Source organism: Vidua macroura, chromosome 7, assembly GCF_024509145.1.
Source record: "Vidua macroura isolate BioBank_ID:100142 chromosome 7, ASM2450914v1, whole genome shotgun sequence".
NCBI classification, from domain to species: domain Eukaryota; kingdom Metazoa; phylum Chordata; class Aves; order Passeriformes; family Viduidae; genus Vidua; species Vidua macroura.
Genome location: NC_071577.1, coordinates 16,381,934 through 16,409,892, shown reverse-complemented (window position 1 = coordinate 16,409,892; position 27,959 = coordinate 16,381,934). Strand labels below are relative to the sequence as shown.

Sequence of the window (27,959 nt, the reverse complement as noted above, 5' to 3'; positions counted from 1 at the left end):
AGCAGGCCTGTTAGAGAAGGCTGTTCAAGTTCTGTCTAGTCAAGATTTCACTAACTTCCGTGGAACAGAGTCCACAGTCTGTTTGGGTTTCTCTTTTGTAGTGCCTGAGCCCTCCCCATGATTTAAACAACAGAAAAACAAAAAGAAAAACCACAACCTCCTTTACATCCATCTAGAATTCCCTCCATCCACTTCCTCCCACAAACACTCCCTGTTTGAGGTCAGGCACTGAGAGGTTAAGTGGAAAGAACTGATACTCTCTAGGTTTAGAAGTGAAGTTTGTTTGAACTTCCTTTTCAGCTTCAAATCTCTATTTAAAGGAGAATTCCCCCCTAATGATTTTAAGATCTTCATTCTACTGTCTGATAAAGACTGCTCTTCCTTGACTAAGAGCAAGACTGAATTCAAAATCTTGTCCCACACCTGAAGTAGTTCCAAGAAAGAACAGTGGATTGAAAAAATAATTAACTCTCCCTACTACAGAGTAACACTCTCTGAGTGAGGCTCTCATTCTAATTAATCTGTAACTCCAGTCAGTTCCTCTGGAAGTTTTCTCAACAGATTTTACATTTTCATAACCAGGTTAGTAATGCTTTCTCTCAGACACCAGAGATACAGGGACAAACAAGACTTCTAAAGACTGAACCCTGCACAACAGCTATCTGAACTAGCCAACACAGGCATCAAGCTCCTGAGGATCACATAACAAGGAAGAGGCACAAACTGTCACCTTTGAGCAGTGCGAGAGGTCAATAGTACACGCAAAGTTAAAAGTCACCTAGATGGCTACAAATGACCCTGCTCTTTCTCCCAGTCACAACTGCACTGCAAGGGAACAGAACACTTTGCTCTTACCTGAGCCATTTTCCTGCCATAGAAAAGGTTTTCCATGACAAGCAGATCCAGCTTCTTTTCAGTGTTGTTTTGAGAGTTCTTGTAACCAATTCGATACACCCCAAGGATTTTAGCCAGTGCTGTGGGCTTCTAATGAAGACAAAACATGGGTTAAGATCTGTGTAGAGACAATCAGCAATCCCATACCAGAAGCACCACTGTTCTGTCTGACTGTGTATTACAGCTCAGAAGTCCAAGCATAATTTCCACTTTACATCTTAAAAACCCATTATTAATATAACTCACACCCTCCAAAATTTTCTTTTATTTAAATTAAAAAGGTTAATAGAAACTTCTACCAATCTTTAAAATACAGAGCACTGCCCAAAATAAAAGGCACTTTTTTTAATACCTTCTGCTGAACTGCATTAGTGATGTAAGTGAAGTAGTGTGGAGCAAAGTCAAGGAATGACTGGACTTCCAGACGGGGCATTTGCTTCAAGATGAATCTATCATCTGTTTTAACATCAGACAGAGGCAACAGGGTTACATACAACAAGTAATGTACCTTTTGCATTTTTTTTAGGACTGTCACATAGCTGAAATGGTTTGAAAAATTAAAACACTACGATTCTCTTAAATCCTTACCTTCAGAAGCTCATTTCTAGATTCTTTTTACCTCAATTTCAGCCTCCCTGGATTTCTACCTTCAAGTAAATCATGGACAAGAGACTGCCTACACTAGATCTACCTCAACTATATGGGCTTTCTATATAGACAATAGAAACAGCCTACAGACCATTCTGTTCAATACTTGTTTTACATAGAAGCCTAGAAACGGCCACAGTTCTAAAAAATATTAGATTAACAATAGCACATGAGATTATAAGAAACACTGTGTCTTCAACAACAAGCTTTCCTTGAATTATACCCAAGTTTTTGTTTTCTGAAGCCTGCCTGAGAGTACAACCCTTCTGTTCAATTGGCCTTCCTAGCTGCTACTGCTGAAAAACAGAACTATATTTTGTTTTCCTGCACGTACAAAGAGACAAATAATTTGATATTGAAGACCCCAGAACAACCCACTTAATTTTCCCTTCTGAGTGGCCACTTCACGATCAGCAACCCTCTGGACAGAGGTTATCAGGGATTAAATGACACACTAACCACCACCATACAGAAATAATACCTCTAATTACAAAGGGGGAAGAAGCTGCATTTACCCTCAGTCACATAGAACGCAGCTCCAGATTTGCCACCTCGTGCCTGCCAGGGCATCGAGTGAGAGAGGGATCGGATGAAATCCTCTTCACTGCTCCCCAGGATCACTTCACGCATCCTGTGAAACTCCCCAGCATAATAAATCCGGCAGTAGAACTTGGCATTCGCATCTGAGAACTCTGCAAAAAATGGTTTTCCTCAATAACAGCATGCAACATGCACTGACTACCCGACACAACACTGAGATTCTGCTCATGTCTAGAGGAGTATTATTGTGCTAAACATGTCTCTCATGCTTATTATAATTCAGAAGTTCCAACCAAGGGGATTTAAATGGAAAATTGACAGGAAATTTAACTCCCTCTAGATTAGCTCATAGGATATGTCATGGGGAAGTGTCTGGACAAAAGAGCAATTAAAAAAAGTTTATGGAGTATTTTTGCAAAAGATTGATTGCAGTAAGTAAAAATTGCATTGCTCTTTTCTTGATTTGCTTTTCCTTCATGAGACCAAGAATACCAAGAAAGAAACAACTATTAACTTCAAGACTCCTACTGCATGTGCATGAAGAAATTAAGTTTGTCAGCTAAGACTAAGTTGTTATCTACAACTACTCACGGAGTTCCACATGGGGATTCACCACCTGTTTCTTCTGTCCATCTCCTCCATCTCCATCATCTGAAGGCATAAAGGGCATTCGGTCAGGGCTGTTCACTATTATTACTCAGTCAGTCACATTAGGTACTACTTGTAAACTCACATTACAAGAAAAATATTTTCTCTTTTTTTCCAAGAATACAGAGGGAACTATACACAGGGAATTGGAAATATAGCTATAATTGTATAATATAATACATATGCTAGAAGGGCACTGCTGTTTATGGACACAAATCCAGTCTATCTTCATTCATTTTCTATGAGCTAAAACAATGAGATCTAAACAGCAAGTGAGGAGGAGAGACAAGGCTGCTTAACTAGAGCCAACTCAATCCAAAGGCTTTCAAGACCAGACTACTCCACATCCCTATAGTTTGGGTTTGAAAGATCCTGTTTCCCTTATCATAAAGAGAAGCAATGTATTTAGGGAAAAAAAAAACATATTTGATGTTCAAATGATTCATTTTCAATGTGTGCTGAGTAACCCTTCAACATGCTGTTGAAAAAGTACAAGCAGGAGTGCATTTGGGGCCTTACATGGATGAATGAGGTTTGGGAGAACTAACAACCCAAGAGAGAAGATGAACTCTGCAGTCTTGTACCTTGAACTTCTGCTCCTTGGTTTTCTGCTCCCTCTTTGCCCATCTGTCCAACCTGGTAGTAAGCACTGTCAGCACCACGTAAGGTCTCTTTCTTCTGGGAAGAAAGGTCTGGGCTCTTCCCTCCCGTGCCACGGAAGAAAGACAAAACACCAGATGGTTTCTTTGCTACAGTGAAAAGGAATAGAAAAGAGGGTGTTGGCATTTCCAGAGGCAGTTTAATAACAGCATGACTCCTATGAACATCCCCCATTCATTGTTCTATATGGAGCAATGATGCCATTCAACTATAACTCATTTGCTATTCTTCAGGCAACTAAGGTCCACGAGGGTGGATGATCTAGTGTTCTGAGTAGCATCTTAGAGTGCAGAGACATTTGAACACACAGACCAAGAATTAGTGTCTTTAATATAGTAAGAACTTCATGTCTCCATTTCAAAATATTTCAACTGCATCTCTTTAAAGAAGGCAATGCCAAAAGAAGGGCATCATACCCCACTGAACAGGCTAGATTCAAGAACAACCCTAGGTCCACTACACAGTAACATTAAATCAGAGAATGACAGTTTGATCTCATAAGAATAATAGTTCTCATAAGAACTACTGATCTCATAACATCTTCATAAAACTAAAAAACCCACACACTCCCATCCGTCTCATGTATTATATTAAGTCAACATTAAGACTAGTCACAATTCCAACTCAGAATGCTGCTTTTTCTTCCCCACATGAACTAGAATCCAGATCAAGTGGAGTCAAGTCTGAGCTGAGATTAGCACCATGGATGATTTTGGGTAAAAGGTCTTACGCTGCTCTGGCTCTGCATTGCGAAGGGGACACATGTTAGCCTCAGGCAGGCGGACAGGGCTGCTGCTCTTGGGCTTGCTGTCTGACATGCTGAAAGGAGAAAGAACAAACAAGTGATGAACCAACAAATGCTGCCACCCAAGACACTACTGCTTTATGCCTGGACATTTATTTCTCCTCCCTGCCTAAATACTAAAGGCAGTCACACCATTTAAAGGCGTAACAGTGTGGGACTCTCCAAAGTTGTGCTCCTCCATCTTCCTAAAAAATATCTCTCAGGGTCCATAGCATCCATCCCTGACCATAGCAAAGGTAAGCAGGCCCAGTATTCCTACCATGCACACAGCCAAGAGATTAGGTGATGGAGCCAGCATGGTCCATAATGTGAAATGGAAACTCACATACTGATGTGTTGGTTACATGGAATGAGTCGGATTCCATCAGAAAGTAGAGTTCCTAACAGGGGCATATTTTGAGGGTTCTTCCCCATCCCAGTTTTGGCTTATTCACTACCATCACTATGTCTTCACTCTATGTACTGTAGTTCCTGCATGTAACCTGTTTGGTTGTAGTCCTTCTTCAGAACTGCTCTTCAGAGATGCTTTGGACAACTCATCCAGGGCATTTCTGTACTCCTTGCAACTGATGGGGAAAGAAGAAAAGAAAGGGAAAGACCCAAAATAATTAGGTGGTCTCTTGGAAACTCTGCAATACCAGCCCAAAGACTCAGTTCAGAGACAACCACAGGACACAAAACACCACAGCAGAAAAACCTCTGTTTTGTTTTTTTTTTCTATTATTAGAACTTTCTTTACTTAGAACAAAAGCTGCTCTAGACAATACTGCAGAAAAAATATCCCCTTATTTCCCCCCTCCCAATTTAAGAATGCACTTCTTCAAAAATCTGCTGCCTTGTGACATGCAAACCCAAAGGTTTACTGAAGCAGCAGGTGAGAAGAGCTGAGCAGTAACAAGAGCTGCTACGACCAAAGGTAGGCAAGAAACAGACTGCAATATCAATACTAATAACTGTTCCCCGATTCAGTTGCACTTCCTCCAGCTGGAGAGGCTGAGCAAACCTTAGTTGCACTTCTTTCTCTAGTGATATCTCATTAAAAGAAACACCATCCAACTAAGTCATTTTTGCATACTAGAGTTCCACTAAAGTCCAAAATCCAGTTGCACTTTCATTATCTCAGTAGTAAGAGGAAAGAGCCCCATCTCTCGCAGAAACTCTAACATGCCTTAATGTAGAAATTCTGTCATGCTTGTTCCCTATCACCAAAATTTAAATATTCCTCAAACACAAAAGCTGCAAAAGTGCAAAGTATGTCAGACAAAAAGCCAAATCACACCAGTACCTGAGAGCAAAGGCTATGATGGAGCTTGGTTCTTTCTCACAGACAGCAATAGGTACACGTTCATGCTCATACATTAAGTAGTGCTTATCTGGGTCACTAAATGAAAACAACAGACTGTTAGTAGATCATAAAAATTTGTGTGAAGAAAATAAGTTTTCGTTAAAACCCAGATCTCATCACTTCACTCCCAGGCATAAGCTGCAGGTCTCAGCATGGAACCAAAGCTCCCCAAATCAGCTTCTCCCAACAGACACATTCATAACTATGTGGTTAATTCTAAATGGTAGAGTGTTAGGGCAATCAGCATTTCAAGCAAGCTGCTTGGGTCAGAAGTCCAGCTTTAGGTTAGAATGAGAGTCTATTTCTGTTTAGCAGCCACTGTTTCTAATGGCACCAAAACCTGCCTGAGCTTGGTTTGACTATCCAGAAGCATAGCCTGTAGAGTGAACTTAATGGACAAACCTGGACTCTTTTCTAAACAGGCAGTTTATTACAGAAAATTCCCCAAAGCCTCCTGGATTCTTGTATAATTTTTTTCCACTGATCTGTGGGTCCAGTCATTTAGCTTTCACCTCATCAGCCCAAGGCCTCCACTCCTACACTGGGGGTGGGATTCACAAGTTAAACTCAGGCTGCCAAACGTTAGGCTCATGTCAAACGAGAAACACTACAAAGCACGCAGACCAAGTAGCCGAAAGACTTTCCAGCCTGCCCATCTTCACACGAGAGGGACACTTGAGGGCACATGCAGTGGCCATTGAACCTGACCTACACCCAAACAATGCCAACTTGAGTCCAACCCTTGGAAGAGGTCTGGAAGCAAAAACAAGATGCAGACATGTAGCTTTAGTTAAGTCTTTGCTAAGGAAGGGCATTTCCACTCCCTCCCTGCAGCAATGAAGTTAGAAGGCACCTTTCTCCCCTCCTCCCCCACCCCTTCATCTCCCTCAAGAGCTCTGAGGAGGCATGCCTGATAGGAGATGAAACTGATACTTACACAAGGGGCAGATCATTCATAAGAAAGGTGAGTAACCTACAATCACCTAGAATGGATACAGAAAACTTCCTACCTTGACAAAGCTCTCTATCTTACTCAGGCAAACTCAAGTAATGGCTTAAATACACACTGAGCAAAGGAAGCATGCATGGCTCTGCCTGCAATCTGACAAGGTTGCTGATTTCATACATTTTATATATATTACGCAGTACTTACAAGGGAAAGGGAATGGGGTTATAGTTGTTTCCAGGCAAAAAGTTAGCCAAAATAGCTTTCATAGTAGACTTCTCCTTCACTTGGCTGTCTGTAGATCCCAGTGAGTGCCCATCGAACACATCTGGAACAGACATATGTCAGGTCTGCATCACAATATCAAAGTTTAAGCTGTAAAGTCAGAAGGATGACTACAGACCACAGAGTTACTAGTTATTTGTCATTTCCTAAAAGGGTCTTGTGGACTTGGCACAGAAAAGCAAGAAAAAGAATACAAGATCACAACTGAACTATACCTTCTGAGCTGCTTGTTGTGTCCTGTTCAGAGAGTGTATTGGCACCAGTCACGTGCTCCGATGCAACCTCTGGAGAGGTGGGCAGCTGTAGATGGGTAGAGCCTGTGGAGCTCTGACTTGATAAAGTTGTCAGGAAACGATCCTCTGAGAGTACAAGGACAGTTAAGAACAGAAGAAATAATTTTACATGGCTGTCAGAAGTGATACTGTTTGCTCCCAAGCTATAAACAGCACCTACTTTCAGAAGGTTTTTACTTAGAAAGCAAGTAAAACCACACAGACCAAAGGAATGGGCAAGCTCATCAATGTAGCACATAACCTCCAGAAAATGCGTACGCTTACAACTACTACCTTCAGCTCCCACAAACTCCCAGTATGCCTCACAGGAAAGAGATCTCAGCACCCATAACCAGATCACAGAAGAGGCAAAAGGCATTTCCCAAATTCCATGTAGTTATTTAGTTAATTAGAAAGCTTCTGAAAGTTTTTAAACTAAAGTTCAATGGAAAATTCTTGTTGGCCAATTTACTAATCACTAGTAATTCAGCTTAATATTAGAAGCAGATGGCCAACTTCTATCTTACCACTAGAAAAAATAAATGTGACATGATGGGGATTTGGTATTTCTCTGATTTATCAAATTTGACAAAAGCTCCCATATTATGTCAGGAAAAGGGCTACAACATGCTTCTATTGGCATATTAGGAAAAATAGGTAACAAACCTTTCTCTCCATTCTGCAGTGCTGGAGAAGCATTGCGTGGGGAAGCATCCATGCTACTGATCTAAGTGGAATAACAAAACACCAATGTTGATGCCAAGCTCTTTACAGTTCTATTTCCTCCTACATGGAACACTTACAAAAGCAGATATATTACAACAGAGCACTCCCACCCACTTCTCAGCCTCTGCATGCGACTGTATCTGTTATCATAGGAAAAAGACAAGACAACAGCAACTCAAGTTCACAAGATGCTTATGATGGCTGTTATCTGTGTATGCTGCTTTTAACACTACATTCCCTCTCTAAGAACCTACTTCTAGATCAAGATAAGGTTTGCTTTAGCACCTAACAAATATGTGTTAAGTGGAAGGGGCATGTGTGCATGCAGCAGAGCAAATCCAGGGTCTCTAGGAGTTTTTTGTGCACCTTGCTACTGTAGAACTATTGCGAGTTCAGCCTCTTGGTATGATACTTATATTGTACTGCCTTGCATCCCAGACATTTCCCCAGAGTTCCAGCTCCCCAAAGTGTGGAAGCTCAGCATGCTGGCATGTGTATCCTTGGACAGAGCTCTCGAGGCAGCAGTCCAAAATAATTTATCCATCCCTTCAGTGAGTTCCCACAGGATACATCACAAAACATCACATCCTGAAAAGCCATTATCAGCCCTTCCTGTGTCATTTGCTCTACCTCTCGATATTATTTGTCTTTTCTTTTTCACAAGTGGTACACCACATGGGCAACAACCTAGGGTTGAAGGAGATGGCCCAGTTCCTATCTAGGCGCATACTCGACAATGACTGCAGCTCTCTGCTGGCAGTGTTCACATCAACACTACACAAACATCACAGAAAATCATCAAATCCTATTCATACTTACTCCTCCTCTCCACAATATGGCTCTTAGTTCACATCTTTTTGGAAAAGATACATATACTAGCACACAATTTAAGCTTTTACAAATGAAAACTACAGGATGCAGTAAAACTAGTTTAATAACTATTAAAGAGCACTGAAGCTAGTCTTAAGACTATTGTGCTGCCTCTGGGAAAAAAATGTTTAAGTTTATAGCCTGTTAGCCATACCTTGCTTTCTTCACCTTGCCTCAGTCTCCCAGGGCTGGGTGGTACTGATGGACGTTTCCTCCCTTTCTCTTGTTGGAAGAGTTCTTGCAATCTTAAACAAAAAATAATAATAAAACAAACAAACAAAAACAACCCCCACAAAACCACCACCACCAAAGAAAAATTAATCAAAAAGTAGGTTACTGGTGTTATCTCTGAATTACACAAGTTATGAAGTTTCTCCATAACAAACTCAGATTGCTGCTAACACATGCCAAAGATGTATCAAATGGCCAAAGACAGCACATTTTTTCAGCTCTGAGACTATTTCACCCAATCAACAGGTCCCGTGCTCCCCTCTTCCCAACTCTTCCACCACTACTCAAATGAAAATATCTCCTCCAGATGCAAGTTGTGCTCTACAACACAATGCTTTTATCATATGGCCTCAAATTTTCTGTTCCACTGATCAGCTGTGTGTTCTTAACCAGTAGAACACATTCAGCACAAGCTCTATACAGCAACTGTTCTACAGTGAAAGAAACTACAGCTGAACCTCTTCCCTCCCAGAACCAACACTCTATCAGTGTTGCTCATGATTCCAGCATGTGTCCTCTTACCTATTATTCCAGGCTTGTAGCATCTCACAGAGTCCTTGCTTTTTAGCTATCAGAGACTCAAAAACAGATTGCAGCTGTTGAGGTGTGTCCAGTGATGATGAAAGCAGCCTAGCTTGGATTTTCTCAGTCCAGTTTCGAAACTCTCCTTCTTCCATCTGCCAAAAGGAAAACTATCAGTGTTATCTCACCAAGATGACACAAGATTTGAGTAGCTCCTCCACACACTTAGCCTATGTACCACTGATGTAAAAATAGTCTATTACCTCCTTTTGTGCAAAGAGGTCTTCCATCTTCTCTTCCCTTGTTTTGCTGAAGGTATCTGTTTTCAGAGAAGCAAGGCGATCATCCACAGCAAGATACACCTGTGACACCCTGCCAACAGCAATGCAAAGAGTTAAGCTGTGACTACCTGAAGCTTCTTCAACATTCTTTAAAATAGTCTGAATGTGTTTAAGGTTAGCATTTAAGAATACAGAAGACAATATATTCCTGCACAGTAAGAGAAAGATGGGAAAACTTCATTAGTAATAGGAGGAATCTAGAAGTTACATATGCTGACTTTTGTCTCCACAATTTATTCTTAACAGTGGAAGTTGTCAGAGAGCAATACAAATGTCTCAAACACATTACTAACACAGGGGAACTATTGTGTCTTCTGTGATTAGGAAGAATCCAGGTCTGCAAGCTACACCTCTACCAGCAGGGCTCAGAAAAAATGAGTACCTCTATTTCAGCTCTAAACCAAACTCCACAGGTTTTGAAGTCAGATGGTCACAGAGACATACAGTAATACAGGAATGCTGTGACCAGGCAGAACAGCAATCTGGCTGGATTTTACAGAGTTTTCATCTTGCCTGTCTTCCACGTTTTTGTTCCTACATTTAGAAAGTGTCTAGGCTCATGGTAGTTCACCTTAGACTACAAGAAGGTAAGGTCTGCCTGCTGTTACCATATTCAATAGCTAACAAAGACTTTTATATACCAGAGAGTTCCATTGCCACATGGCCAATAGAATGACAACAGTTCTGTTCAGACAAGAGATTTGAGCAAGGTCTTCGCAGTTTTTTGGGGCTGAAGAATTAAAACTCAGATGTTCTATAATGGAACATTAGGGTAAGAGTACAAAGTATAACCTGCAGTTTTCCAGGTCCGCCTTCTAGGACCATCTTTTAATTTTTAGCATTAGAATGAAGAATTAAAAATACTTTAACTAGGCATTTCAAAAGGTAACATTTCAGACACCTGCTGATGGCCAACCTTTCAGTAGCTTGGCAGCATTATTCAGAAACATGCTATATGACTCAGACATCAGAGCAACTTTCAGGAATAGAGATCAAAATCTTTGTTTCTACTGGCAATGTTCAACCTGACTTGCCACCAAAGAGCTGAGACATTAGTACAGACAGAGCAAGCAAAGGTAATGAAGACTTCAATACCACTGTCCCTTGGAAGTATATACACAGATGTTTTAAACTATTACTTTTCTATCAAATAATGAATATTTAGCAAAATCTCATCATAGCAGCAAAAATAGTTGTGTGTCCTGCTAATAAAAGTACAAAGTACAAATAAGATTAGGAAGACATTAAAAACAAAGCTTACTTTTGTGAGAAATCCTTGAGATCCTGCAAAATAGTAACTTTTAATGGAGCCTGTCGTTTGATGTAGATCTTGGGGAGTGGGACACACACTTCCAGCAGCCGGATTGGAGAGTAGCTGAGAAGGCAATACAACAGCTTGTAACAAAACCCACACCACATAGTACTAGTTCTACACCATACTGAGGTTTGAGGCCCTTATATGAAAAAGGGCACTGTCAATGTGTCCAGGGCTTTAGTTACTTTTAGCAAAAATAACACTGTTCATTCTCCAAGGCAAGAAGTTAAAGCACAAATCATATTGCAAAACCAAAATTTTGAAAGTATTTGGAATTGGGTAGGGAAAAGCATTTCCCTTCTGTATCATGAAGAGGAGTCATCCACTCTTGGAACACTGCCCACCACAGCAAGGACAGTGATGCCACCCACAAAACCCTCTGTAAGCCAGCACACAATCCTGCACTTCTGGTTATGGTACAGTTATGCTATCCCATGCTATAATCACAGTGAAGGACAGAACTGATGAATCCTTAGTAGAGCCATATGCTTCATACAGTACCAGAGAGAAGGAAGATTTTAGCAGTGGAACTCACCTGAAAGATGCCACCATCTGATTATAAGAAAAATACTGGTGATAGTCATGGTGAATGGAATGCCCACAAGGCTCTGCGTTGGCCCTTCGAGTGTACTGGTACCCATAGAACCTCAGCTCAAGGTATTTTGCAAAAGACATAGACCAAGAGTCATTGGAAAGGGGAACAACTGGTGTCACCTGAAAAATTGAAAGGCAAGTTTCTAAATTTAATCCTTCAAAAAGATTAGGGAGAGGATAATCCAGGCAGCAAAGTAGTATTTCTAGTACCTGAAGCACCCATGACCCTGAAACATACCTAACAACAAGGACAGCATTTATGCATAGCTAAGGCCAACACACAGTTAAAATAAATCTGTTAAACAACTGCTAGCTGATGATGAAAGGTGCTAAGCTGGGGGAGTCCAAACATACCCTTGATGGAAGCTTTATTTCTGGGATGCTACTTCTCTGTATAGACTCAATTTCCAGCAACCCAGACAGCAGCAGTGGCCATATCATATACTTTTCCCTGGTGATTCTGCAGCTACAAATGCACTGGTGCTGCTTTGCAGTGTATTTCAACCTCAGAAATGCTTGCAAGCTTAGAGCAGACACCGCTTTACACACACTTAACCACCTCAACCACGTATGTGTTTACATGAGCACACAAAAATAAAAGGTTACAGAGCAGCTGTATACACAGCAACACAGGGCTTGCTGTCAGCAACTGCGTCAACCTCCTCCAGGTATCTGTACATCCAACACCCATGTCTAAGGCAGCGTAAGTAGGTGACCTGAGTCATCCATATGGGTAATTCAGATGTTTTGCATTTCAGGTACTGCTTGAATCTTTTTTCATTATGTTTTACTCTCATCTCTTTGAAGGCTCTTCATGTTTAGCTAGACATGAGTATTCAGTTAGCAGTGTTTTCTCAGCTAAATTACAGACCAAGTTCCAGATAATATACAATCTTACTATCTTGTGGGCTTTTTAAAGCAATTTAATGTTTCTCTAATGAAGATGTTATTTTCTAATGACTACTGAAGGAACTCCAGACATCACACTGACGCAAAGTAGGCTGTTCAGTCCACAGCAGATCAAAGAACAGTAAGTGGCTTTAGCCAATTACTATGCCAGTAGGTCTTGGTGTCTGACCTTTCCCACATGCTCATAAAGATTCACTGCAAGGAACGGACCATACTCTTCACCTCTAAGTGTGTAACTCCATTTTTTCTGCTTAGATCTACGCTCTCAGTCAGTTTTGACACTTTCTAACAAGACCACCTCAAACAAAACTTTTCACCCTCAACAACCCCAGTGATAAAAGAGGAATTTGTAGGTAACATGAGAACATATGTATCAGTAACAGGTTTTCTGCCAGTTTAGCCATAGCTCCAGGCATGAGTGCTTTCTCAAAAATGCTGCCTTTCCCTACAAAGCCAGTCACAACAAGAATACTAAATTGGAAGAGCAATGATTCTGAAGTTCACATCCTTACCTGTTTGCACAGTCTGCACCAGGAGTAAGTAAGGATGGTGTGCTGGTACCCAGGGACGGGGGAGTCCAGCTCCTTTAACACAATCTGCACACAGCCTTGCCCATGAACAAAGCGACGGATGTGGTGCACCATTGGTGTTTCACAGAACATGCTGGGGCATTGGTAGGAAGGCCTTACAGAGAGAAATAGAAACAGTTATGAATGATCACCTACCAGGCATTGCTGAAGAACTGATTCAACTGATCTAATATGCATTATAATAGCACAGTACTATTTATCTTCACTGTAAAAGAGTTTTCTAAGCCTGTAGTGAAGGCTGTATCTGCAGAGCAATTTAGAAGTAGCACATAATGAAGTTCCATTGACAGCAATGGCAATATAGGTTCCAAAAGCAGTGACTGGATACTGGTGGCTATCACCTTTTTACAATGAATCACTTTCTACTAACATATGCTGTATAAGGATCAAAGCACCTGTCCTTGGCACCAAATTAAAAGACTGCTTTGGCAGTGTACCCAAGCAAATACTGCAGAGGACAAAGATGTGACAAAGAGCCTTAAAATGACAATGTTTCAGCTCCTTAAGGAACAGGTAAGCAACACACTGCCATAGAACATCTTTGAACAGTAAAACCCATGACCTTTCTTTGGATGGGTTTTTTTAAGTCACAGAAGAAAGACTAATACCAGAAAAATAAAAGCTGAACTGTTGAGGTACCAAAGTCAGATAAGATATTCTTCAAAACCAGAAAGAGCCTGAAAAAGCTCAGATTCTCCTTGCTCATGTGGAAAAATAATAATTTTAATTACTGAAACTATGGAGATTGAGAAGCATTCACTTTAGCACACACTACCTAATAAGCAGAGAGAAGCAGGAATTTAAAATGGGCAGCTAAGCTCCTTCTCACTGATCACCACAAGGAGAAATACTGCAAGTGGCCAATGGAGAGAACAGAGTAAGCTTGTCTTTTGAGCAGGTGACCTATCCAGCTTCACAGGCTGCTGAGATGCTGCTTGGGGTTGTGACAGCAGCAGTTATTACAGAAACATAACAACTTACACCTCTGTGAGATGAAATAAATGACACAGTACTTTGCCAGGGCTCAAAGTGTTCTGGACCATTTACATTGGGCACCTTGCACATATGACAAAGCCTTACTCTGAGACACTAAATGAGTAGTGTTAGCCAACACTTGTATGAACCTTCAAAGAGGAACCTCAGAAAACCGTGACCAGAACAGTTGCTTGTCTTGAAAAACAGACAGTTGGAACACATGTTCAGGCTCTTGATTTGGCCCTTAAACCCTAATTGCTACAGAAAGGGCTATGTGAACACATTTGCCTTTATGAACTTATAAACTTTGTTTCATAATCTGTTTCACTTCATCGTGAAGGGAAATAAGAAGGACAGGGCCAAAATAGGAAAGCAATGGGCGTGTTTGCTTGTAACAAGTGAGCATGAGGGAATTAGAATAAATTCCTCCTTACCTGAAACAGTAGCGCTCCAGAAAAATCCCTAGAGTTAGGTCATTTTTCCCATAGAACTCCATGGTCACAATCCTAAAGCAGAGAAAGAAAAGCTTTAGAGAGTGGATGCCATCACCATTAGCTGTGCAATGGCCTTTAGGAGCACAGATCTACACCCACTGCTGGCTTGTTTACAGCCCTGTATAACTTCAAAGATTTTTTTTTTTTCCACTTGACTACTCTTCCTAGATCCTGCTGTCAGGTTTGCTAAAAATGAGATCAAAGTCCTACTAGAACAACTTTAAACTTGACATTTAAAAATCCAATACAATTCAACTGCACTTCTGAAGATTATTTTCAAAAATATCTAGGCACAGAAGTCTAAACATCTTTAAGCTTCAAGTACTAATGTTTAACCAGGTACAAAAAAGGGAACAGAACATGAAAAAAGCCTCAAGAAATCCTTATTCTTCTAGCATATTTAATAGAAACTTTAGTTTCCCCAGAACCTGAGGTGACCAAGCCATTTAAATTGTGTATCAGTTTAAATGTCATAATTCAGATATCCCTAACTTCACTAATTTACATACTCTCATTGTTGCTGCTTAGTGAGCATATCACCATCTTCTTTGGTTCATTTCTAAGCTTTTACAGGAACTTTAGACCTTTCCCTGTAATAGAGTCATCTCTTTATTTTCACCCAAGTTAAATGATTAAAAACACCTAGGCTAATGATTAAACACCAAGACCTGTCCTGTTTAGTAGAGATAAGTGTTTCATAAATTGCACACAATTAGCAAATTACAGCCCCCTAAGCTGGAAATGAAGCTCTTAATACTGGTGACTGTAGTATGAAAAAGATAGCAATATATTCCAATGCCACTGTTGGATAATACAATCTGCATGTATTCCAAGATTCTCACAAGGCTCACTTTTGGGTTTGGACACTGTCCTGTGTTCACTTATACTAACTCTTCTTCACAAGACTGCATGCAGTGCTCCCCACACAGAGACATGACTCTGCAGTGAAACACCAACTAAAGCATTTGGTTTCAGGCTGGGCTTTCTCATTCATGCCTTGGGTATTACAGAGGTTGTGCAATACTGCTATAGATTCACCTGACCACGCAAGACAAAAGTCTTTTGGCAAAAGTTCCTGTTCCAGGATGAGCACAACCTACCAAGGAGTCCTCAAAGAAATACTGCCATGAGGCAGGCACTGACTCTGACTTTGGGAAGGAAAGAATAGCAACTATCCAAGCTGTAGAGGAGTAGTTTTTATACCAGGGGCTAACACAGGCACTTGGAGCATTGCTGGACTGAGCAGAAGAGCTGCTGAAGAGAACACAGAGCCTCTGATGGTTTACTGGACTCAGGCAATCCACCTAGTAGAGAGAAAACAACTCATTCACTGGTTACAGACACCTCCATTCACACACAACTTCTGTCGACAAAATTCTATTCTAGTAATTTTATTCAAAGACAAATGTCTGCTTTCTCCTTTTGTACAGATAAACTTGGCATTATCTCCCAGCCTCAGGTAAACTTGTGCTTTGGTAATTGCTAAGTGCCCTTTTTAGAACAACATAACTCATAACGAAACCAATGAACATGCATGTGTTTCTGTGGAAATGAAGCCAAGAGGAACAGAAAACAATAAAAGCCTCATGAAAAACATCCAGAGTCTCTAAATTACTGTATGATATAGGACATCTTGAATTCAGAACTCTGCCAATATATTATACTTCAATTACTCATTCAGGCTATAGAAAGATTTCCATCTTTCTATTCTCTGGGAAGAGATGTACCATGCTGCTCTTGGAATGGAGCTGTTTTCCCCTCCACACCCTACAAAACTATGATGTTACCAAATACTTTTCTTTGATCACTGAGTAAATTTAAAACAGCATCAGCCAGTCTGATCCAGAGCAAAGGCTACTCTTAAAGTTTGTTAGATTATGGGCTGTGAAGCTACAGGGATCTACATTTAAGTGCCAATTAAAAAGTGACTTCTGCTCAATAACACAAGGGCTGATTGGCTCAGGACCAAAGTGACTATTTCAACAGATCAATTCTGCTACTCTTGTTCACAGATATTTTTCCTGAACAGCTCACAATTCAAGAAAGTCCCAAGATCCTTTTCCTCAGATACAAGCTGGTTACTTTCATGGCAGTTTACCAAAACCTTAAATATTTTTATTATAAACACATACTCCCTTGCTTTGAAATTTCAAAGAAGATTCCTTCCCCTCCATTATGTGATTCTCTTTTCTTCAGACCACCCAAACTTTTACAATCAACCAAGTACTTTAATGTAATTACAGCCTACTGCTGTTTCCATGACATAAAGCCCTCTGAAAATGAAAGTGCATTTCTACAAATAACCAAATACAAGGAGCAAGAAAGCTCAGTTTAAGAAACCTCTTAAGATTTGCTCCCTCTTCATGGACTCATTTTCAGACATCAGTTAGGTACAGCCCAGTCAAACAGGTAAAACTGATTCTGGGCTGACTTTGTGCATTTCTCAGAGAAATTTTGCAATCTCTTTTTCTGAATGATTGCAGAGCACCACAATCTAAAATGGGAGTTATGACCCAGTCAAAAAAATAAACAAAACAAAACAAAACAAAAAAAACCATAATCAAACAGAAAGAAACAGACAAAAAACCATCCCCTCTGGTTTAATATAAGACATATAAGACCCTACACCTTCTGTATACCACGAGAAACTGATGTAACTTGAGTTTTGAGCAGCTTAACTCAATCTTACCTTATGAGACCATGAGGATTCACTCTGAGCCAGTCCCTTCTCCTCCTCTTCAGTTCTGCTCCCAGTTTTTCCAGTAGGGACACTAGACACATCCTTATTTTGGGCAAAAGGATCCATGCTTTTCTGTAGTATCCTCCCTCCTCTGGCCCGATAGTCAGCCAGCATTCTGGCTAAGCTCTGGCTATCACGTAGATGTTCTGCTATTCTAGTATTAACCAACTCATGAGAAGGTAAGATTTGGATAGCCTTGGCTTGGATACTCCCATTCCTCCCTTGTAGTCCAGAAAAATCCCGCAACAATTGCTTCTTCCTTCTGCTCTCCAACTCCTTGTATTCCTTATTGAGGAGAGGAGACCAATAAACTTGCTCGGGAAAGTATTCCCGGGCAGGGCATCTCATGCCTTTTTCAGTCAAAAGAAATGGTTCACGGAACATCAGCACTGGAGAAATGCAGAGAATGACATCTTTCAACTCCTGCTTAAATGCTGCAGAGTAAGTTTTGAGACGATCCTCAGACGAAGTTACCTCTTCCGTGACGTATAAACCAGTATCATCCTGGAGAGGGTCTCTGAAGACTCTCATCTGACTCCTGGATTCCTGTAAATCATCTGCCTGTTGAAGAGGCTCTAGAGCCTGGTTATCCAGAGTGGCCAAGTGCTGGTCCATGCCATGGAGGGGCAGTGGGGATGTTTCAGGTATTGCATGAGGTACAGAGCTGAACACTGCAAATGGTGACTCTCCTTTGTGGTGCTCTTGCTGCTTGGAGGACACCATTTCCAGCTGACTGCTCTCTTGGTCACCTCTGTCAAATACACTTCTTGGTTCAGGCAAACTGACCTCATCAGAGGACACTGATTCAGAGATTACAGGCAGCTTTTCAGAGGATAGTTCAATGTCTTTGACTGCTGTGCTGAAGTCCTCACCATTGAAGAGGTTCTGTTGCTCATTTTCATCTCCTGGCTCCTCAATAAGGGAGTGAAAGGAAGTGTTCTTGGTGAGAGTAGGGGGCATGGCAAACTCATCCATAAGAAATGAGATTTCCAGTTGGGAATGATAAGCCACACAGACCATGAAGATCAGGATCTCCTTCACACGAGCCAGCTCGTACTCTGCAGCACCACACAATTTGATAGTGCAACCCAGGTGCTGGGGACAGCCTTCAAAGAACATTAGGGGTTTTGTCTGATCTAGAAATAAAACATGGGAGTTAGGATGACAACTACAGTTAATCTGCTTTTAGATACCTCAAACACCCAAGAGACTGTAAAGGAGACTTAGAGCACATTGGTAGCTGCAGAAATTCATATTACTGTACTAAAATAACGTATTTTACCAAGACAAAAAAAACAAACATTAGCTATAAATCTCCTGTTTTATAAAACAAGCCATCATAAAGTCAAAGTGAAGGCCATATGGAACACCCTGACCTAAAGAGAGTATTCTAAGGCCACTGTAGACTCTGCACCAGGGGGCAAAAGAATCCCTTCCCTTCCAGGCACATCTGCTCATCCTTATAAGTCAAAAGCCTATGACATTCTGAGGGCAGTTAAAGGCTGGAAGGGGCAATGAGGAAGTAGAAAGGAAATTGTTCAAGAACAGATTTGATTGAACTTGGATCAACTTGGTCTAGTGGAAGGTCTAGTTCCTGCCATGGCAGAGAAGCTAGAACTAAATTATTTTTAAGGCCTCATCCAGCCGAAACCTTTCTATGATCCTATGAAGAGATGCAAAGACTGCATCTCCACAAAGATCTGCATCCACAGCTTTTATGTGTGCCAGCACCACTGGTAACCTGTCAAGCAGCATTTCTTCCTTCCTTTGTAGACTCCCATTGCCTAGGGGAGTTACAGAGAAAAAGGAATCTTTCTTAAAGGTGCACAATGACTGGACGTGGGGAAGTGTGCACAACTTGCAAAAAGGCAAATTTTGATTGGATTTGTTAAGGTAGGACCAGATGATCTTTTGAAGTCCTTTCCAACACAGGCTGTTCTATGATTCTCTTACTTCAATGCAGAAAAATTCTTTACAGTGAGGATGGTGCCCAGACAGACTATGAAATCTCTACTCTGCAATATTTTCAAGAGTTGGCTGACAAAACCCTAAGAAATCTGATGCTGCATTGAAATTAATCCTTCCTGTTTTGAACAGGAAGTTGGACTAGACAAACTACAGCATGTGGGAAGAGAAAAAACAGTTTAGAAGAAAGAAATCAGTCTAATCAAAATCTATAGAGTGTCTTTCCTTAGCAAGATCATACTTTTCTCTACACAGGCAGTTCACTGTAGTTCCAAGAAGTAACAGAAATAAAATGAGTAGGATGATATGCAATCACACAAGGAAGCCAACAGTTCACATCTATTTAAAAAGGAGTAAAGCATTCATCCTTTCACAGACATAGGCTAAGGCACACCAAGTTTTACTCACCATTGGGCAACTGAAAAACTTGCATATAAAATTTATGACAGGTCCCCAACTGTGGTTTGGTCAACAGTTGATCCATTGACATCACTAAGTCCCCCTGAGTCATTCGACTTACCCGGTCTAACACTTGCTGTAAAATTGGAAAGAACAGTAAGAATTTACAATGCAAAGAGGACACTGGCATCCTTATCTTGCTCTTAACAAATAAAAAAACACCAGTGCAAACTCTCAGTTAAACCCAGTCCCACAAACCCACATCCACAATACACAAGAATCTTAGAAACATAGTTGGATAAATAATTCTGGTGAGATTGTACCCTGCCTAGAACTTCTCACTCGACTAGATCCAGATACTTCCAGGAGGTGCAGTGCAATCAGCATAATGCTGGCTCTGCCAGGAGCTCAGCCAACTCCCACAGCTACTCTCTGTACCCTGCCTCACAGGGACAGAGGCTCTCCAGCAATAGCTGAGGACCTACATATGATTTGCAATAAATGGATATCAAAGTCAACTAGAACTAAACCAGGGTAACAAGGACCCATCAAATAAGGATGCAGCACAATAGCTGTGAAGAGCTGAGGAAAAAGTAACTCTCCAGATTTGCCTGTCTTACTTTCTTGGAAGAGAACATTTGGTTAGAGAAGAAAATAAGACAACTCTTGGCTTTCTCCAGGGAGCTTGCTACAAGACATCATTAGAAATCTACCAGAAGGCCAAGTCTAACTCTGATCAGAAATGCTCACCGGCTTGACATTGATGACCAGAGTGATACCATGCTCTAAGAGCATGTCCTGGGCAATTCTGGACACAGTCTTCTCAACAAGGACCAAATTGGGCTGGACATCAACTATCCGCTGTACGTAGTTCTTCAAGAACTCCCTTTCCTGCAGACAGGAACAAAGTATAGCAGTAAACTACTGCCAACCCATCTGGAAAATAAACCCACTTTAATGCTTAATATCACTTTTCACTTCATTTACATACTGTCCTTTCCTATAAAACAGGGAAAACAGCTATCCAGAAAACATCATCAGTAGTCCATTGTGAACATTTTCATACTCCCACAGCACAACACTAGTTTATCAGTAATATTTTATAAGCATTTCATAAAGAAAAGGTCTGTGTACTTCAGTGTTTTCATATTTAAAGCACATCCCTGCACACAGGGGCAGGGCACCTGTTCCAAAGCGACATTTTCTAGTTCATCACTCCATTAGGTTGATAGCTGTTCCATTTTTTGAAGCCTGACAAAAAATAACATGGGTCAAAATAACCCTCACCTATGTGAACTTTTCAAATATTTCTTCACACACCTAAACCTTATCTAGCTCTAATACTGTATAAGGAATGTACAGTTCAGAAGGTCTCAATAAAAAGAAAAGTTTTCTAAAATGCTGCATTGTGAGAATCAAAAGCTCACATGTTCTCAGGACATGTAACTTGAGAACAAAAACCCTCAGTGCAAGGCTACAAGTTTGTACTGTATTTACTGCAGCAGCTCTCTTAGCTAGCTTACTAGAAGAAGAAAGTTCTTTCTTTTCTATGCAATCTCACTCATAAAACTCCACCTTACACACTAAAAGAATTTGCACTGGTCATGATTTTGCTGGGGTTATTTTAACCAAGAACAAAAGCATATGCTCACCTGAAGTACTATAGGCTCTATGCAAGTAAACTTTGTTTCTTCTCGGTAGAGGTACTCAATTGAGCATTTTAGCAGAAGAATTCTGGGATTTTTTAAGCAAGAGTTCATCTAAAAAATACACAAAAATAGTTAAAACAAAAAATACAAATACCTGGAGAGGAAGAAGTACACAAGAAAAAGAGACAGATTTATCATGATTGGTCCCTGCTACCCCCACCTGCCTTTAAAGTGTCTCAGTTATCTCCCCCTGCAGACCCAACTACACATTTTTCCTGCTTCTGAAGTTGCTACACCCAGTTGTTGGAATTTCACAGGTACTGTCCATAAGCAGGCACTTCTAGAGAGGATTTCCAGTCCCTGCTAAGAGCCCCAAAGTCTTGATACACTTGATTCATGCAGTTCACTCCTATCTTGCCCTCCTGCCTTAAAGACCCATTTTACTATACTATTCTAAGTCAGAACCACAAATGCCTTTTTCTGCCTAAAAGTTGGGGTAATTATTAGATGCCTCACACTGTGGTAGGGATGGAAAGGATGTTTTTCTATACATGCATGAGGAGAGTTTCTCCCCCAAAATCTCTGGGCTAGAAAACAAAACAGCTTGGAAAAGAAATGCTTTAAAAGCACTTCTTTTTGAGGGCTCAAAGCAGAGAGAGTTCACAAACCTCCTAGGTGGTGAGAGAAGCTTTGTGACAGAAAAGCAAGTCAGAGCACCCTTGTTTCCACAGCATGCATTACAGTAACATTAATCAAGCTACATTACCTTTTTGTGTGCAACATTCTTAGTGCAAACAAATCCATTCACCACCATGGAGTCAAATTTCTTTCCACCAGGGATCTAACAAAGCAAAGAACATTTTTAGAACTGTCATACACTCCCACATCTTGTAGTGCAGTAAAGCTAATACACAGAATACCTATTGTAGGTGATGTACAAATTTCAGCTACACCCTCAATTATCAGATGAAAGATCAGATACAGTCATGCTGGACACATAAGTCTTTACCTTTAAAACCTGACAAACTTAGGACAACGTGAAAACTAGTACCGAGTTCTAGGATTTCTACACCCCTCCCAAGAGATGCTTATTTGTTAAACCAGTATACTTCAGCACATGACAAGGGAACCTAATTTTGACAGGCTATGAGGAACATATAGGTTTGCACATGCCATTTCTATTATCAACAAATGAATTGTAAGGAAAGGGAGGAAAAAATATAAAATAAAGAAAGAAAATTTAAAAAATATCTACCTACCAGTTGAACATATCAAACAGTTGACTGGTGTGCCTGCAGTCACAGGCAATCCCAGGCATAATAAACAGCATGAAACAGGTTTCTGAATAACATGTTTCAGAGGACATTCATATTACCAGCATGTGAAAATAGCAGACAGCTATGAAGAGCTTTCACCTCTGAACAACTGCTCTTTGAACTGGAGTTTCAGGAGAAGCGGAACAAGTGGGGCTACCTGAAGAGATGCCACAGAACTACCACCAGAATCACATGGTTCCCCTCAAATTTCATATGGCTTTCAAACAGGAAGTTTGCATGCCTGAACTGCAGACTTACAGTTCAACACTGTCAACACTGGGCCATCTGGCACAACTGGATACACCATTCCACAACAATCAAGATTCACTCTTGAAGAAAGTCATTGTACTTGCCATGGGAGAAGTTGAATACTCCATAATGGATAGGTACAGGGCAACAGATTGCTGCACCATGTCCTGCAAGCCACTTATGCAGCATTTGGTATATCTCCAACTCAAGAGCAAAACAAGCAGAAACCAAAAAAATTAACCAAGTAATTACAGAATTTTACTCTTTGCTACCTTCTGCAGCCTACAGCCTGAAAGAAGAGGTCAGCCCCAGCACATTAAAGCACTTTTCACAGCATGCCAAGTTCCTCTGTGCAACTTTTTCCAAAACCCCACCTTATCCAAAGGCCAAGTCAGCCAATTACAGTACTGAATATGCTGAGGGCAGTGGAAAGGGGACTATTCTCTTCAAACAGCTGCACCCTTTTGTTTCCTTACATCCACTGCTTGAATCTTACTTTTTTGATGTGGACAAACTGGCGGATATCCATGTCATCATCTCTCTTCTTGACATCTGGCCGTACCGTTTGAACTACCTGGCAGACCACAGGTACAATAATATCCCTCCAGGACAGTGACAGGGACTCATTGTATAGAAGCTGCTGAAGCAGTGCCATCATGTGGTTGTGATTAGCAGACCTATAAAAAAGGCAAAATAAATAGATTTCTCATTTGAAAAATATAAAAATACAGTGCAGTGATTAGCTGAAGTAAACTTCTTAACATTTACAATGCATAAGTCCTCTGAAGGAACAGTTACCTAGAACGTTCTACAGTCAGCTTTGGTCCTGTACTCTATATATAAACATCGCAAGATTAAAAAAAAAAACAACCAAAATATACTGTGAAAATGCTTTGTTCTTAATGCAAATTATTTCCTTGTACTGCCTCCTGTAGCTCAAGTCCCACTAAAAGTTGGTGGAACAGAAGGGCTTCAGAAATTGTTACTCAAGATATGCAAATTCCTTTTTCCACAAGTTTCTTACAGCAGCCTTTCCATGGCTTGTTTCTCCCCATTCTCTTCTCTCAGCAGATCCAGATTGCTGTGGTGCCAGCCTAGGGGTGTGAATAAGAGCTCTTTGGACTTCTCCTCCACCCTCCTGTTGAATAAAGACTCTGCAAGAGACAAACAAATGCTGTTAATGTAAGGTCATAGTTGAATGCTTGTGTCTTTCTGAAAGGCTGCTTCAAAAATTTACTAAGAATTTACTAAGACATAAGTCTTAGTAAGTAATGAATAAGTACTGAGTTTAAGGTAGATGTCATGGTCCTCAGTTTGAGGGGGACTGACACTTTCAATTACTATATTGTGTAGTAACTCTTTAGAACTGTTCTCTGTTTTGCAGTACCAAAATTAGAGGTTACTTCAGCACAGTTCGTGCTTTGAAAGAGTTACTAGGTTATTTCCTACATGGTTATTATGATATTATACAGGCAAATTATAAACTTCCACATTGACATAATGGCTGACTATATTATAAGTCATTTATACTAGTAGTGTATAAATGTTCATCAAGCAAGTATGTAAGCCTTCAGAGATCAAGCTTAAAACTCTTTACTGTTAAGCAAAATCTTTAGACAATAGCAATCCAAGGAAGACTACTGAAGAAAAAGTCTCCTAAAAAACAACAATTAACTTCTTCCAGATGCTCCACACACAAAATTAGCTGCGTAGAAGATTAATAGAAGCTACATTGATTTCCCCCTTCCTTCTGCAAAAGTTAAAAACTAAACACCAGTTTAATCCAAGACTTTATTTTTCAGGCTCGTGAGACATTGGGGTTTCTCCCTTATTTCCTCCTCTTAAGAGCACACCAAAATCAATAGCATTAACTGGGAAGAAAAAAAAGCCCACACATGCATCTGACCATGATACTGGAAAGCACGTGGGTTTGCAAACTCATAAGTGCATGTAATGGCCTTTCATTTCAGAAGTAGTGATGATGGTGGTGATGACAAGAAACCCAGAAAGATTTAAGAGAAGCTTTAACCTACTCTGTAGAAGCTGTGCAATTAATTGTATCACATCTTCATTTGCTTGCACAGGAAGTTAAAAATCAGTTACATAAATTTGTTGGTGGAGAAACTGTGAACAAACTTGCCACTTACACTCATTTTTTTAAAAAAGTAAAAGCTTTACTTTGAGTCTTTTTGAATGCAGGAATCTGAGAAGTGAAAGAAATTCAAGCTTGAAAGTGCATTCAAAAAAGTCAAAGTATAGTTTATACATCAGTTTTGCCACAAATAAGTTCAGATTTACTGTCAAGTAAATATTTGGAAAGGGTCAGTGCCCAAAAAAGGAGTATTAAGGATTTTCCATCATTATATTAAAAAACACAACAGCAGCAATTGAAGTTTTTCCTTACCTTTAATAAAAGCGTCACTTATAGAGAACATCTGCTGCCCTCCGTTTTCAGGATTCAAGTATTCTGAAAGAAGAGGGAAGAGGGATATAGGCGGAGACAAAAAAAAAGGACAGGTTACACTGGTGTAGCCATATAATTACAATGTACACGCCCACACCAGAAGAAGCAGCATTACTCATCCAAGTGTTTAGTCACCAATTTAGCAACAGCTTGGTGAGTGGTTAAGACAAGAATATCCTCTCATTCTTGTTCTATCAAAAAATTCTATGATGACAAGAAAACAGTGCTTATTAATGTGAAGAAACAAAACAAACAAAGTAGACATGAGCCAAGACTGAACTAAGAGTGCATTTTCCAAGTGACATGGACCACCCTTTTCTAGACCTGAATACAAACATGTTAAGATGTGATCAGACACCACAGGAATGGCCTCCTCACTCAGGTCTAAAAATGCAGCTTCAGAAACCATTCTGGCCACCCACTCTGTTGAACCATCTCAGACTAAGGGAGACTAGCCACAAGGTTTATTGTATATAGTACAAAAACAAGAAGACAGCCTGCTTTTCAAGAGCTGAAAGTCTCAAGTCCAGAACAGTTCGAAGTGTTTTGAGGAATCCATGATGACAGAGATGGACTCCCAGAAGCAAAGCAGAGCAAGAGACAGATCACTTTACACGTGGGAAACATAGCTAGAGCCTGGTGCTAATAATGCCAAGGTTGTGGATTCAATCCCTGTATGTGCCATTCACTTAAAGAGTTGGATTTGATGGGTCCCTTCCAACTCAGAACATTCTGTGATATCTGTGAAACAGGTTGAAGCTTCACCTACTACTCTCGTTTAGCTTGCTAGATCTTGATGTTTCTTGCTGACAAAAAGCTTGTTTTCTCCAGAAATCATTCACTGTTGTGCCTTTAGTTTGCTCCTCACTTATACAAAAAGGGATTCTACAATGAGAAAACAAGAGCAGTAGCCCAACTGCTTATACAGCACAATTACCTGAAGCCCAAAGCCAACCCTTTATCATCTTTCCTGACAATGCTCCAGACCCATCACAAATAGAACACAAGGCCAGGCTGCTTTCAGACACCAAAAGATAAGCAACAGAAAGTGGACAGGACATAAACAATGACAAGGCTCTGAGCAGCAGCACTCAGGAGACCCCTTTCATGGCACCATTTTAAATATCTGAGCTTGTTTGCAAATAGATACTCGATAGTGGATAAGTGTACCAAAGAGAAGTTACAAGCCTCCTCTGTAGACTCCTGGTTATTTGAGATTCCTTTCATCTCTTGCTTGTTTAAGCGTTCAGCATTACAATAAGCCACTGCTTGATAAAAGCTGGCCTACCCTCAGCATTCATTCACTCACCAACTATCTAGAGAAAGTCAAGTCATGCTCTACCTACACAAGAGCATGTATACTAGCACCTCGATCCCTCTCCATCTTGCAACAGCCTCAGGGCATCACTTCTTACTGTAAACACACTTAAATTAGGTCTGGCACAGACCCCTGACTGGCACAGTCAAAGCACAAGTTATTCCCAGCTGAAACCTAACCTTAGTTATGCTCTGGACAAAGACACAAGTAGTACTTCCAAGCCACTCCTAGATTTGTAATTATCTAGGTTCTTTCATCTAGGTGACCTTTAAGGTCCCTTACAACCCAAATCACTCTATCATTCTTTTCAATATAACTTCAGCTCCCATAACTTCACTTCTGATTGGTTCCCCAATCCCCATACCCCTTCTTAGCCCAGACAGATAACACACTCATAAGTGTGAGTCTGAGATGGTGTAGGGTGGCTAACACACACATTTCTTACTTCGCATCATCCCTACATGCATCATGCTCCACAAAATGAGGAAAGGGGGGTGGGGAAATGTTCCTGTAGCTTATTTTATAACGTGAAAATCCCAGCACCTTCTCAAAAGAAGAACCAAAAGGGCTCCTGGCAACAGCACACTGAGCCTTGGCAAGCAACACTAAAAAGGAACTGCATGCGGTTAATCAAATAATTTTCTCTTTCCCCCTAACATCAAAAATACCCAAAATACCTTGTACCATGATCAAGGATATCTGTCTGGAAAGATGTTTATAAAACAGAATTTTGCATATTGTTAACTGTATTTCTTCAAAAACAGCAACTAAACCCCATACATAAAATTTATCATGTAACCTCTTCTCCCAATTTAAATGCAGAAAAATAATCTTTCTTTGTTTCCCCTTCTGATACACACTATGTCTTTAGGAAGATGATACTATAAATGAGTCACTGTTCTCAGCTAACTTGGAGTCACCCAAATTTCATGGAAACACACCAGAGTTAGTCAGCCTATAACACCACAAGAAGTTCTGCCATTAGAGTATATACCAACCACCTTGTGCTAAATCATAGCTGGTGGATACATCACTGGCCCTTGCTTCAAAGCAGCTGACCTCTGTGACTCTGGGAAATTGCATATCCCTTAATCATTCAAGAAACCCATGAATTGCTTAGATCAAAGCTGACCTGAACTTCCAGCACTTGATGTGTTCTATTGTCAGTCCTCCCCACAATGCAATTACTGGAATTTACACAGTCCTAAGGAAATTAAATTACAGCTTCAAAAGGAAGGTGGGATCTTCA

The 27,959-nt window shown here is 40.5% G+C and overlaps 1 protein-coding gene across 6 annotated transcripts in view; it reads right to left on the bottom strand.

Annotated features, from left to right (window-relative positions):
* PIKFYVE (phosphoinositide kinase, FYVE-type zinc finger containing) overlaps window positions 1-27,959 on the bottom strand; it is a 62,898-nt gene that overhangs the window by 7,102 nt on the left and 27,837 nt on the right. For all 6 annotated transcript variants that reach the window (XM_053982268.1, XM_053982267.1, XM_053982271.1 and 3 more), the window contains 27 exons: window positions 25,333-25,395; window positions 23,953-24,082; window positions 23,425-23,605; window positions 22,130-22,204; window positions 21,367-21,474; window positions 20,465-20,605; window positions 19,724-19,850; window positions 17,300-18,486; window positions 15,814-15,914; window positions 14,551-14,622; window positions 13,064-13,235; window positions 11,584-11,762; window positions 10,995-11,108; window positions 9,656-9,764; window positions 9,393-9,547; window positions 8,794-8,884; window positions 7,710-7,770; window positions 6,987-7,130; window positions 6,694-6,814; window positions 5,481-5,576; window positions 4,678-4,761; window positions 4,121-4,209; window positions 3,315-3,479; window positions 2,674-2,733; window positions 2,058-2,234; window positions 1,247-1,350; window positions 856-984 (listed from right to left, as the gene is read on the bottom strand). In XM_053982268.1, coding sequence (XP_053838243.1) covers window positions 856-984; window positions 1,247-1,350; window positions 2,058-2,234; window positions 2,674-2,733; window positions 3,315-3,479; window positions 4,121-4,209; window positions 4,678-4,761; window positions 5,481-5,576; window positions 6,694-6,814; window positions 6,987-7,130; window positions 7,710-7,770; window positions 8,794-8,884; window positions 9,393-9,547; window positions 9,656-9,764; window positions 10,995-11,108; window positions 11,584-11,762; window positions 13,064-13,235; window positions 14,551-14,622; window positions 15,814-15,914; window positions 17,300-18,486; window positions 19,724-19,850; window positions 20,465-20,605; window positions 21,367-21,474; window positions 22,130-22,204; window positions 23,425-23,605; window positions 23,953-24,082; window positions 25,333-25,395 — 4,235 coding nt within the window. The remainder of the gene's footprint in view (window positions 1-855; window positions 985-1,246; window positions 1,351-2,057; window positions 2,235-2,673; window positions 2,734-3,314; window positions 3,480-4,120; window positions 4,210-4,677; window positions 4,762-5,480; window positions 5,577-6,693; window positions 6,815-6,986; window positions 7,131-7,709; window positions 7,771-8,793; window positions 8,885-9,392; window positions 9,548-9,655; window positions 9,765-10,994; window positions 11,109-11,583; window positions 11,763-13,063; window positions 13,236-14,550; window positions 14,623-15,813; window positions 15,915-17,299; window positions 18,487-19,723; window positions 19,851-20,464; window positions 20,606-21,366; window positions 21,475-22,129; window positions 22,205-23,424; window positions 23,606-23,952; window positions 24,083-25,332; window positions 25,396-27,959) is intronic.